This window comes from Fundulus heteroclitus, chromosome 14, assembly GCF_011125445.2.
Source record: "Fundulus heteroclitus isolate FHET01 chromosome 14, MU-UCD_Fhet_4.1, whole genome shotgun sequence".
Classification (NCBI taxonomy): Eukaryota; Metazoa; Chordata; class Actinopteri; order Cyprinodontiformes; family Fundulidae; genus Fundulus; species Fundulus heteroclitus.
In genome coordinates, this window is record NC_046374.1 from 4,685,303 (window position 1) to 4,698,162 (window position 12,860).

General features: G+C 43.5%; 1 protein-coding gene across 2 annotated transcripts; it reads left to right on the forward strand.

Annotated features, from left to right (window-relative positions):
• The first annotated feature begins 253 nt into the window (after positions 1–253).
• Positions 254–12,426, forward strand: taf6l (TAF6-like RNA polymerase II, p300/CBP-associated factor (PCAF)-associated factor). 2 transcript variants are annotated; one of them, XM_036146110.1, is made up of 12 exons: positions 254–329; positions 2,694–2,940; positions 3,240–3,326; positions 3,404–3,554; positions 3,649–3,699; positions 5,767–5,861; positions 5,942–6,016; positions 6,220–6,440; positions 6,826–6,958; positions 9,427–9,555; positions 11,308–11,804; positions 11,894–12,426. In XM_036146110.1, the coding sequence occupies exons 2-12, from the start codon at positions 2,794–2,796 to the stop codon at positions 12,225–12,227; spliced, it is 1,920 nt and encodes a 639-aa protein (XP_036002003.1). In that variant the 5' UTR covers positions 254–329; positions 2,694–2,793; the 3' UTR covers positions 12,228–12,426. The 2 variants fall into 2 exon arrangements, with proteins under 2 accessions (XP_036002003.1, XP_036002004.1); XM_036146111.1 differs by lacking the exon at positions 254–329 and adding an exon at positions 381–553.
• The last annotated feature ends 434 nt before the right edge of the window (positions 12,427–12,860 follow it).

Consider the following 12,860-nt stretch of genomic DNA (forward strand, 5'->3'; position numbering starts at 1 on the left):
AGAATGTAGTAAAATATGCAAGAAAGAGAGGAAATGAGAAGGGCAATAAGACTTCCAATCACTCGGCTTAATATATTAGGTATGCCTGAGTCCCATTCTATAGTTAAAGTAACAGTAAAGTGTTTAAAGGACACAAAACTAGTTGAAAGATTGTTTTAAATTAAATTTAAGTTAGAATGAATAGTTTATATTTAGTGGAGCACACCTCAGTCCGGCAGGTGGCGGTAAAACGCGGTGATTGTAAACCGCCAATAAAACCTACAGAAGAAGAAGATGATGCTGATGAAGAAGAAGAAGTAATCATGCACAGTTTCCAGTGGACTTAAAAGGTAAATGTACTGAAAGTTAATACGTTTTAGACTGATTTAGGTTTTATAAACTGTTTGTATCTGTTTTATGAGCCAGCTACATCTAAAGGCTGCAGTCTGTGCTCCTGTCTCTCAGCTCTGCTCTTTACCTCATCACAACGTCAGCCACTTTCATTCTAGCTCATTTCATCTTTTACTTATAAAACGTTCTTTCTGACATCTTTAACGTGGACTGTCGCTACCCGGTAAGGAGCTTTGCAACCTTTTAAGAACCAGGACTTCCTCTGAGGTCCTGCTTAGAATGTCAGATACTGGATCTGGTCCACTGAAGGCAGAACACCGTCTGACCTGCGGATCCCTCGTCCTGTCACTGAAAACAACTTTTTGGTTTTAAATCTGCAGTTTTAAAAAGTCCAACCTGCTCTGGGTGGAAAAAAGACGCTTTAAGCCTCGGTTTGGGATTTCTTAAACGTTTGTTTTGTCTGGGGGGTGGGAAGAGAAAGTTAGTTTTTTTAAGGATTGTTTTTGACTCCATCGTGTCAAAATCGTAGTGTCGCAGTTTTAAAGCCGTTTCTTACTCGTTTAGTCCACTGTGTAGTTTTGTTTTTTAACGCAGTTTCCCATTTTCTTGCACATTTCGTGTTTTTCTTTGCGCAGTTTTGCTCTGTTCCCTCAGCCCCCGTCAGTGGCAGCAGATGGCCTTTCACACTGATGCGTTCCATTTGCCTCGGAAATCAAAAATGGGAGCTGGAAATTGGGTGAACCCGAGTAAAAAGCGTTCCAGTTAACACATTTGGAAAAATCAGGATTCCAAAATAAAAACAGAAAACCAAAAGGTTGGGATTCCAACATGGCGACGACCAGGAAAGCTGCTGTTTTGTTCGTAGTAACTCTTATGAAGGTCGTTTAAAGTTGTACTTTCCACATTCAAACACCACTCCTGATTTGTCCGGTTCAAAGTTGCAGCCACTACGTGTAAGATTGATTTTAGACACACTCTTACAACTGTTTCTTGTGAAATAAACATTAAAAAATATTTTCTGAGGGGAAAGTCCGACTATAGCGCCTGTTCCAGTTGATTTTTACCATCAGAAGCCAGGATTTCCGAGTTCTGACTGCAAATGGAATGCAACATGAGCCTGGTTCTGGTGGAGCTTTCTTCCTGTTAAAGGGCTGTTGTTCCTTCCAACGGGCACCACATGCTTGCCCAGCATGATTATTGCTGCAGAGTCAATCTTGCTGGAAGTGGCCAGGTTTCTCTACTGATACCTTTCTGCCTTCAGCTGAATTTGACAGCATTGTATATCAGAATTTGGTTTAAAGCAGGTTATTGGGTTTGAATCTGTGTGTGTGTGTGTGTTGGACTGATTTTGTTCTGTATATTGGAATAGGAATCGGACCTGTTTGCTGTCTTTTGTACGGTTCTATATAAACAAGCTGAATTGAATTTTAATTAAAACTTTATTTATATGGCACCTTTCAAGGTGAAAATCACAAAGTGCTTCCAAAAACAAAAGGTGAAACTTACACAAGACAATGAATCAAAAGCAGACTGATGTCTGTCCCTGCAGAGCTCTCAAAGTCAAAACTAAGATCTTGAAATGAACTCTATAATAAACTGGGAGCCAATGAAGTTGCATTAGCATTGCAGTCTCATGACAAAATGCTGAACATCTAGTCAGGAGCCGAGCATCTGCATTTTGTACAGACTGCTACGGTCTATAGGGAGGTTTTGGTAAGATGTATGTAAAGCACATTGCAGGATCTGCTTTATGTTTAACATATTTTTTAGTGGTGCAAAGATGATTACTTCAGTGTTTTCTTCATTTAACTAAAGAAAACACTGTAGCAGGTTGCATTTCAGTACCTCCCATCAAGAAATGGAAATGGAAGAAAGGAACTATGTGATTGGATATCATCTGCCTAGCAATGACCAAAAAGGTCCTTAGAAGATGGCAGTCTGGGACCAAGAGGGAGCAGCTAAAGCAAAAATAACAACGGTCCCAGAACAGAGCCCTGAAGAACACCAAATTTAACAGCTGAGGATCAGCTCTGTAGGTTGAAGCAGCCAAGAAGGCTCTATCAGACAAGTATGGGGCCAATCAAATTAATGCGTAAATGAATTCTCAATCTGTGCATTAAAGTATCTGTTTTAAGGCTTAAAAACCTGCAGTTCTTAAAATGGTCAAATATTAACTTCGGTGGCAGATACGTTAATACGAACTCATGATCTCTGACACATTTGTTAAACCTGAACTAAATTCTACACAACTTTAATGGTTTAACTTTAACTCTTCCCTTTTTTTTTACACACTTTGTGACACTTATTTTGTTACAGGAAACGAAAATGGAGATTTGATTATTTCTTTATTTTTTGCATTTTAGACAGCCTTTGCTCCATGGTTATTGGTGGGGAAGTTGAAGCCTAAGAGGTGCGATATCCTGACGCCTCTGCTTTGGCAGCTTCTGTGTGGTCAGCGTAACCATGGCGGACCGTGAGGAGCGGCGCTTCGCCGAGGTTTCCCGCGACTCCGTCAAACTCATGGCAGAGAGCACCGGTGTGGATCTCCCGGATGATGTAGCTGCTCTTCTTGCTGAGGATGTGTGTTACCGACTCAGGGAGGCGGCACAGGTCAGAGCTGCATGGATTGACCTTCAGAACATTAAGAACTAGCTAATGGCGTGACTAATTTACATGTGCGACCTGATAGCTGCTCTCTGTGAGCTTATTTCTACATGCATATGTTGAAGCAGCATATATTAAACACACCGGCATGTGTCCTGGAACCTGCCAGGTGAAACTTGTCACTTATTCTAAGAGTTTAATTCTAATTGTTCTGGACTTGAATGCATAATTAAAATAAAAAAAACATTTGTGTTTTTTCTATTTAACACCCCTGGTTGTCTGGGTTCTGTTTCTGGCCCAAACAGACGGGTTCTCAGTTTATGAGACATGCCAAAAGGAGGAAGCTGACTGTGGAGGATCTGAACAGAGCTCTTCGTTGGAGCCGGGTGGAGGTGAGTCCTTACATGGCCGTCCGTCATGAGCAGTCAGCTTGTGGTGTGACCTTTGTTGGCGTCTGCTTTCGTATCAGGCCGTCTGCGGTTATGGGGCGCAGGACACGCTGCCCTTCCGTTCGGTCAAAGAGGGAGAGCTTTTCTTTGTCGAGGATCGGGAAATTAACCTGATTGAGCTGGCCCTGGCCACCAACATTCCTAAAGGTTGTGCTGAGACCATGGTGCGAGGTGAGTTGCTTTTTACCACTTTTAGACTCAGATTGTTGGATGTAAACGTACCCTTTGTCTTCAAGCACTAATTCCGTCTCTTGACTCCTTGCAGTTAATGTGGCATATCTTGATGGTAAGGGCAGCGTGGAGCCTCAGGGGACAGGTGAGTGTTCTTTATATTTGGGGCTAGTCTGCAAGAAAAACACCATTAGCTGGCTTAAGGGTTTATACACATTAAAAAGATTGTAAGGAAAACCATCTCTCTTCTTGCTGAGGACATGTTGATGGTGCCCTGGTTCAAAACTTGATTTTCAAAACAAATATGTAAATGGCGCATGGGTTTGTTTGTGTTCCTCTAAAAGATAAGCTTCTGTCTTCTTGAGCAGCAGAAGTTCTACTGCTGTCCTCCATCTTTTTACAGTCAGCACTGTAGAGCACAACCCCACAGCCAAGCCCACCTGTTTTCTGATTGGACCGTTAAACTTGTGATTGACATGACAGCGACCAATCAGCTGAGAGGAGGAAAAAGCTGGTCAATATTTGTACTCTTATGCCACAATTCACAGCAGAGTTTTACACATAGGTTTTTGCTTTGTATCTGTAAATTAACAAAACAATTGTAGCTTGTGTAAAAAGGTGTAGCTGGTTTAATTATGTTCTGCAAATACTAATATTTTCTGCACACAAAAAAAAATCCTATCTATGGATGCACAAAGATAGAATTCTCTCACATTTTGGTTTACAATGTGGGAAAAGGGATTCACAACTACACATTCTGATTTATAACTGGAATTTGTGGCCATAGTCATATTGGGCAGCAGGAGAGTGGGGGAAAAAGTTTCCAATTGTAGAGCTTAGTAGTGGAATGAATAAGTGCAGCTTGTTGGACTGCAAAAGGGGAACTAAAATTAAGTGCAATTGTCTTGAAATGAGTGTATATATCCTTGATTTAAGGAGGCAAGTTTAAATGATCTGCCAATGAAATGAGATTTTTGCACTCAAAATAGGAACCACTCATCTCCATTATCGTATTTCAAGGACAAATGCACTAATTTCAAGAACATGTTACTTATTTTTAGTTCCCTTGTTGCAAGGTCTGCCAGAAGAACACCTCAGGTCTCAAAATTGAACAGAACAGTAAAGTTGAATCAGGATGAACACAAGACTTCTTAAAAATATGCTTTGAAGAAATGAGACTAAAATAGAGATGTCTGACCGTGATGAACATATCAGTTCAGAACCTTACTGTAAGGACAGTAGTGGAAGTCTCACTTTTGAGGTGTTCTGCTGCCACAGGACAGAGGATGCTCCACTGAAACGGCGTCCTTCCACAGGAAAATAAGCAGGCGTGGTTCAGTTACTGGTGTCACAGCTAGAAAAGTTCTGGTGCGGAAGCAAGTTATATTTTCATCATGCCATTAATATGGTTTGATATTCTTTGGATAAGATACCAGAGAAAGTGTCTTAGTTACCAGTGTTTCCTCTGACTGCAGGAAGCGTAAAGCCATGCAGCTCTGCCCCTCCCCGACCTGTTGTCAGTTGGCTGAAAGTATGCAATAGACTGTTCCTCACTTGGATGAAGCACAAATGTGGCTGTTTGAAATATATATAAAAAGCAGATTTCATTCAACATGGAAGAAAAGCTGATAATAGTGGTCTGCGTTCGGCCTGAGTTGTATGACTTAACCAATTCTCACTACCCAGACAAGTCCAGAACGGACCGAGCCTGCAGAAGAGTGAGTGAGGAGACTGGAGTGGCACTTTAGTGAAAGCTTCATTAGATAGTGCCATTGTACTGCTGTACTTTGGGCTTGTCAGCCGCTATGTAATTGCTGTTGCCTGTCATGCGAACGGCCGGCGATAATGTCAGGTGAGCGACAGCATGCATAAGCAGCAACATTGTTGCCAAATTCTCGTTCGTGTGAACGCACCTTTAAGACGTTGTTTCCATTTAAATCACTCCTCTGGATGTGTCCGAGGATTGTTGGAGGTTGTGTTTCACCATTTTTTCATGTCCTGGTGCATTGAACTTAATTTTGAACTCAACGTGTGGAAGAAAATCACCAGCTCTGCTGGAGTGGCTTCACTACCGTTTCTACCAACACTATTTCCAAATACTTTGGCTTTTAACCTTTAAAGCTACAAAATAGATTGCATCACACATCCTGGTGAGGAAGTTTAAAGTGTCAGCTGTCCCTGCCTGCACTGATGGGAATCTTGTTTGCTGTAGTTCCCAGTGCTGTGCAGACTCTGTCAGACGACCTCCACAAGTACTACCAGCAGATCACCAGGGCCATCCTGGGGGAGGACCCCCATCTCATGAAGGTGTGCAGCTGTGAAGGACGACTTATGACTTCCTAAAAGATGGGCTGCTCGTTCACTATTGTTTTCTCTGTGTGTTTCAGATGGCTCTACTCGACCTTCAGTCAAACTCAAAGATCGCTGCCCTGCTGCCTTACTTTGTTTATGTCATTAGTGGAGTAGGTTACCATCTTATCTCATCCCCCTGTTTAGAACTCATAACCTTTAACCTCTGTACTAGCTAATGCAAAGATTTTTATAATAACCTGGGGGGAAAAGCTTTATCCATGATGTTAGAAATCCTTAAACTGTTACGTCAGCTAGAATTCACAAACACTGGAATCTGGACGTCTGGATGGTTTTTCTGTTTGTGTCCTTGCAGGTCAAATCAGTAAGCCATGATTTGGAGCAGCTCAACAGGCTCTTGCACATGGTGAAGAGCTTGGTCCAGAACCCGTACCTCTACCTGGGCTCATATGTACGCAGCCTGGTCTCTAGTGTCATGTACTGCATCCTGGAGCCACTAGCTGCCTCCATCAACCCCCTCAATGACCACTGGACCCTCAGGGACTATGCAGCGCTGCTCCTTAGCCACATCTTCTGGTGCGAAAATCTCCCAACAGTTTATTCATGATTCAGTATTCACTGTTCCAAACGTTGTTCATGTCAGTATTTCTGACTCAGTTCGTCAGAGTTCTGTCCATTTAAAAAATATTCAGAAGTATTGATACAAAAATGTGCTGTAATCTTTGTTATACAGTTTTGAGGCTTTAATTTTAGGACCTTAAAAACCAAGGATGGATGGATGTTGGGTAATAGATGGATGGATAGAGTGATTGGGTAATGTACAGGCAGGGGGAGAAATGGAGAGGTAGATTGATGGATATTTACATGGATAATGGATTTATTTATGGGGGCCGTTGCATCCCATTGTTACCATAGTTTCTTTGTCATATGACCTGCTTACATTAATTTTTTTTTTCTCCAGGACCCATGGTGATCTAGTGAGTGGTCTCTACCACCAGATCCTGCTTTCTCTGCAGAAGGTTCTTTCTGACCCAGTCAGGCCTCTCTGCTCCCATTACGGCGCTGTGGTGGGCCTTCACGCTCTGGGTTGGAAGGTATGTCCAGTACAGCTGTTCAATCTTTTGGGTCTGGGGCGGATTTGCTTGGTGCCAGCCTAAAGCTCTACACCAGCATCTTTTATGTTCATTGTTTCAGTTACAGTTGTGTGGTCCTCACATGGAGTTCTGACTTTCTTCTAATTGATATTAGCCCTCTATGAGACGGATCTGCAGGGAGAAGGGATTCTGTTTCAAATATCTGTAGCCTTTAAACTCAATTGCACATTTTCTCTTTGAATGTCACTTTTATTGTGGCCCAGTCTGTTTTTAAAATGGCTTGTTCTTGTATAGCGCTTGTTGTGCAATTATACACTGTTTAAAGTTATTTAATGTTTCATAAATAACCCTCTGTCTGTTAAGTATTGTCTGGTGATAATCAGCTCTTAAGCTGATATCAAGACAATGGTTGAAAGGGATGAATTCGAGCACTAGCGATCTTTTAACACCAAAACCTGCACACACATAGAATAAAGGAGTGACAACTTCTTCAAGTTCAAGAATTTAATAACCGAAATAAAATGAACATCCAGAGAACATCACTATGTAATGCTGTTTATCTGAATTAACACTATATTTAACAAATCCTCTCTACTAGGCTAGTGAAACTTAACTAAACTACTAAGCAAAAAGAAACTAAGCTAAGGAACTATTTACATACAAAGGTAAACAAAAGACAAAACAAAAGTGGTTGATCATAATCAGAATAATTCAGTGAATCCTGTACATCTGATTCAAAAAGCATGAAATGGAGTTAAATTATCTTAACTAATTTAGAAAAACATTTGGCATGTGTTTCAATCCAGTCACAATGCAAATCCTGAGTTAAACAAAACATTATTTGATGACATATTTTGTTTAAGTTAAAGAACCAAAGTTCAACTTAAAGAATGTGAATTGAGGTTAAATTAGCTTGACTAATTCAGAACATTTGACATGTGTTTCAACCCATTCACAATGCAAATCTCAAGTTAACCAGAACATTATTTTGAGTAAATAAGATTCAAAAGACTGATTTGCTCAGCAAAATGTTAGGAGCGCTTGAATTTATCAATGCAATTATACCTCCGGGAGCTAGGGGGTAACCTGACGCCGCCAGATAGATTTGCTTCGCATATCCATCTGGAAACCTTCCGTTGAAGTAATTTTGGGAAGGGGCGAAAATACTGGTTAGCTGATTGGCCTATGTTGGTGATAGTTATGACGTTATGCTTTAAAACAAGCTCCTTTGAATGTCCGAAAATCGGAAGCTACCAGAAGCGAATAGCATTTTGGCTAGCAGCTTTCGGCGCTAAAAAATAAAAGCTTCGGTTTTTATTTTAGTCATAATGAGTGGGCCGGATAACGTAAACATTAATGTCCCATCAATGTATGAAACCCTTGTGGAGATAACCTTTGTTATAACCATAAAAACACACTCGACAATGACTTGGTACCGAATGCTAGCAATGAGCTATCTCCATTAGCTCTTTCATTGTTTAAAAACATTTGGACACATCACAAACATTTTCCAATGACCATTTAACCTCTCCCTTTGGGTCTCTCTGTCCAACCTGTCGATGCCTCGTGTGAGTTCAGTCCACTTTGGTCATCCAAGGAAGGCAGTGAAAAGGGAACCGCTTTTCCTTCAGCAGTGGGCTAGTGGCTTAGCAGCAGCAGACCATGCCGACACATGGTCGGGCTCTGATTGGCCTGGTCGAGCGCCCTGATCTCTCAGCTTGTCTGGTGAGGGATCTCCAGGAGGATGAGAATTCCCCTCTGGTCACTCCATCGAAGTAGGCAGATGTGTTTCGTAGCACTTTCCGTGCAGATTGTGGGCTTTTGGGCCGTGAGGCCTCATGGTTGCTGAGGAAGGAGGCCGGGTGGTTCGCTAGCTCCCCTCTCCTCGGGAGCCCCAGGAGAAAAGTGGTGGTCGTCTCTGGCCAGGGGTAGACTGAAAGAGGGTCTGGTCAGGAGTGCTCTGACCTTTTGTCTGTGGGGGGAGTGGTTTGGTTTTACAGCAGCAGGAAACCCCTGCTGAGAGGCAGATCCTTTCCCTGGAACTCTCTTTCTCACAACCCAAGTTTAATCCTTCCCCATGTCACAGTTCACACAATTTAGCCATGGTGTGATGGCATAACAGCTTTATCAAGTCCGACGACCCTGAAGTGCTTTACAGTACAGTCATTCACCCATTTACTCACACATTCACTCCCTGATGCTGGAGAACGTCGATAGTAGCCTCAGCTGCCCTGTGGCAGAGTGACAGAAGTGAGGCTGCCATACATCGGCGCCACTGGACCTTCTGACCACCGCCTTGTTCTTGTCTTTTCCTTTAATTCAGACAGTAATGCTAGAAACCCTTTAAAGTCAGGCCCAGAGGTTCTGTTTATATTGTAGGAGTTCTCTGATGGGATTGTTTAGATTTTTCACAGCTGTCCATATTTTCCTGCTCCCAGTAGTCACTCTGTTACTGTTGTGTTTTCCAGGCTGTGGAAAGAGTGCTGTTCCCACACCTGCCTGCTTACTGGGCCAACCTGCAGGCTGTCCTGGATGACTACTCAGTATCTAATGCTCAGGTCAAAGCAGATGGACACAAAGTCTACGGAGCCATCCTGGTAAGTATTGTTGCATCTCAAGAGTTCCTATACATTTTACATGTCAACATTTTTATTTAAAATAAAATACACTGCTCAAAAAAATAAAGGGAACACTAAAATAATAATCCTAGATCTGAATGACTGAAATACTTTGTTCTTTACATAGTTGAATGCGCTGACAACAAAATCACACAACAGTTATCAATGGAAATCAAATGTATTAACCCACGGAGGTCTGGATTTGGAGCCACAGTCAAAATTAACGAGGAAAAACACACTACAGGCGGATCAAAGTTTGATGTAATGTCCTTTAAACAAGTCAAATGAGGCTCAGTTGCGTGTGTGGCCTCCACGTTCCTGTATGACCTCCCTACAACGCCTGGGCATACTCCTGATGAGATGGGAGTCTCCTGAGGGATCTCCTCCCAGATCTGGACTAATGCATCCACCAACTCCTGGACAGTCTGTGGTGCAATGTGGCATTGGTGGATTGAGTGAGACATGATGTCCCAGATGTGCTCAATTGGATTTAGGTCTGAGGAACAGGCATGCCAGTCCATAGCATCAATGCCTTCGTCTTGCAGGAACTGCTGACACACTCCAGCCACATGAAGTCTGGCATTGTCTTGCATTAGGAGGAACCCTGGGCCAACCATTTCAGCATATGGTCTCACAATGGGTCTGAGGATGTCATCTCTGTACCTAATGGCAGTCAGACAAGTACATGGAGGGCTGTGCAGCACCTCAAAGAAATGCCACCCCACATCATTATTGACCCACTGCCAAACTGATCATGCTGGAGGATGTTGCAGGCAGCAGAACACTCTCCGTGGTGTCTCCAGACTCTGTCACATGTGCACAGTGTGAACCTGCTTTCATCTGTAAAGAGCACATCGCGCCAGTGGTGATTTTGCCAGTCTTGGTGTTCTCTGGCAAATGCCAAACGTCCTGCATGGTGTCTGGCTGTAAGCATAACCCCCACCTGTGGACGTCGGGCCACATTTGTGACTTGCTGGAGGTTATTTTGCAGGGCTCTGGCAGTGCTCCTCCTGTTCATCCTTGTACAAAGGTGGAGGTATCGGTCCTGCTGCAGGGTTATTGTCCTCCTATGGCCTCCTCCACATCTCTGGCCTGTCTCCTGGTAGCGCCTCCATGCTCTGGACACTATGCTGACAGACACGGCAAAGCTCCTTTCCACAGATGGCATTGACGTGCCATCCTAGATGAGCTGCACTGCTTGAGCCCCTTGTGTGGGTTGTAGACTCTTGTCTCATGCTACCACTAGAGTGAAGCACCACCAGCATTCAAAATGACAGAAACATCAGCCACAAAGCAGAGGAACTGAGAAGTGGTCTGTGGTCACTACCTGCAGAACCACTCCTTTTTTAGGGGTGTCTTGCTAATTGCCTCTAGTTTCCACCTGTTGTCTATTCCATTTGTACAACAGCAGGTGAAACTGATTATCAATCAGTGTTGCTTCTTAAGGGGACAGTTCTATCTCTAAACTATTTGGAGTCCACAGAGATTGCTGATTGTGACAGAGAAATGTCTGTCACAATTGCACTGTAGTTACTGTCCATGTAAATCTTAATTTTTATAAAAAAAAACAAAAAAAAAACAGCTGAGACCCAAAGACGATGTTTAGTTTAGTATTTTGTTGTTCTGTTTACGAATACAAACACAGAAAGTTCTCATTTAAACAGTGGAATGCTTTTTACAAGCAGAGCCACATATATGAGCTAATGCTGAAAGTTGTTGTGTGTCCTGCAGGTGGCAGTAGAGCGCCTGCTGAAGATGAAGGCCTTGTCTCTGTCCCAGTCAGCAGACGGAGGATCAACTGCTCCCTCGGGTTCGGTAGCAGGATCTATGGGCTACAGAGTGAGCTCCCCGGGCCTCAGTCCTCCTTCAGAACCTCTGTCAGAAGCTGTTCTTGGGATTGCCAGCCACCTCCAAGCCGGCGGGGCTGGCTGCCCGTGGGAAGAGTGGTCCCCAGTCCCTCTTCCTGCAATGTACAGTGAGCTCTACTCTTTCTTTGGGGACAGTCTGGCGGTCAGGTTTAGCACAGGCCCGGGCTTTGGGAGCTATCGCCCCTGCACTCCGGCCTGTTTCAGGGAACCCAGGAAGGAACCTCTCGGCCCACTTGCAAACCCCGACACTGCCCGTAAAATGCCGCAGCTGACCGCGAACCTCAACATCAGCCCACGAGAGGATGGGAGCCCTCGCACCGATCCTCCTCCTCCGAGCCTAGCAGCCACAGGCGCAGGAAGGTAAAACTTCCAGGATAATTAAATGTGTAAATTCACTTCTGTTGATTTGCTTTAGCCTGGAATGCCACTGATGCAGTTTTCCACATCAGGTCTTTGGCTCGTTCCTCCTCCGTGCAGCGCTCCAGATCTTCCTCGTCACGTCCGGGCCAGCGTTCCACAGGTCTTTCTCGCGACGTCTTCCCCAAGGCTCGTTTTATCTCGCCGCAGTCAGGGCCGCCAGCATTCTCCTTTGTCATTGGTGGACGGCAAATGGGTCGACGTTGCCAGGGCCGGCGGCCGTTTCAGACCACCTTTGCTTCCACTTCATCTCTGCCTACCAACCCACCTCGTGCATACGCCCACAAACTGCCTGTGATCGGCAGGGTAGGCAAACCTGTGCGCCGCTGGACATGTTCACATTACTCGCTGTACCTGCCTCTGTAGTGAGCAGGTGATGTGTAGGACGCTGTAGGTGTGGACTCCTACAGACTGTTATTGTTCTTAATAAACTGCTCCCACGATGCTTTTATAGTTATATTGTCAGGAATTATTTTGTTTCTTGTGAGAAAGCAAATACGAACGTCTGAGATTCAGGAGACAGAAAAGTTCTGTGCTGCTTCTCCTCATTTAAAGTGTCTAAACGGTTCTGGTTCTGGTCTTCTGTGGAGTGAGTCAACTCTAAAAGGAAGTCAGTTCATGGTCTTCTCCAGGATTGGAATCTTGATAGAAAAAAACAAATATTTTCACAAAATTTGAACTGTTTGCTAAGTGCTTGTATTATTGAGCCTCAGTGTATCTGTACTGTTGATACAACCACATCCATATTTCTCAGATTATAGTTCTGATCTGCAACTTGAGACTTTTTTTTATTCAATTGTTTCCTTTTTAGAATAATGACTGATGCAGTGCTGAAACAAGCCTTGTTGTTTTCTTTCAAAAAGTTCTCCAGATTAAATTAGATGCGCTTTTTCAGATGTTAACGTAGATGTTGATGCTTTAACTAAATCCTCGGCTTTCATCCAAATACCACAGAAACTTCTGCTGTCTGGGTAGACAGTAGTGGCTTGAGGAAGCCAC

Excerpts from the sequence above, each read along its gene's own strand:
- taf6l (XM_036146110.1), top strand. The coding sequence starts at position 2,794 with ATGGCGGACCGTGAGGAGCGGCGCTTCGCCGAGGTTTCCCGCGACTCC. Across the intron at positions 6,441-6,825 it reads CTCCTTAGCCACATCTTCTG|GACCCATGGTGATCTAGTGA; the intron begins GTGCGAAAATCT and ends TTTTTTCTCCAG. Across the intron at positions 9,556-11,307 it reads AAGTCTACGGAGCCATCCTG|GTGGCAGTAGAGCGCCTGCT; the intron begins GTAAGTATTGTT and ends TGTGTCCTGCAG.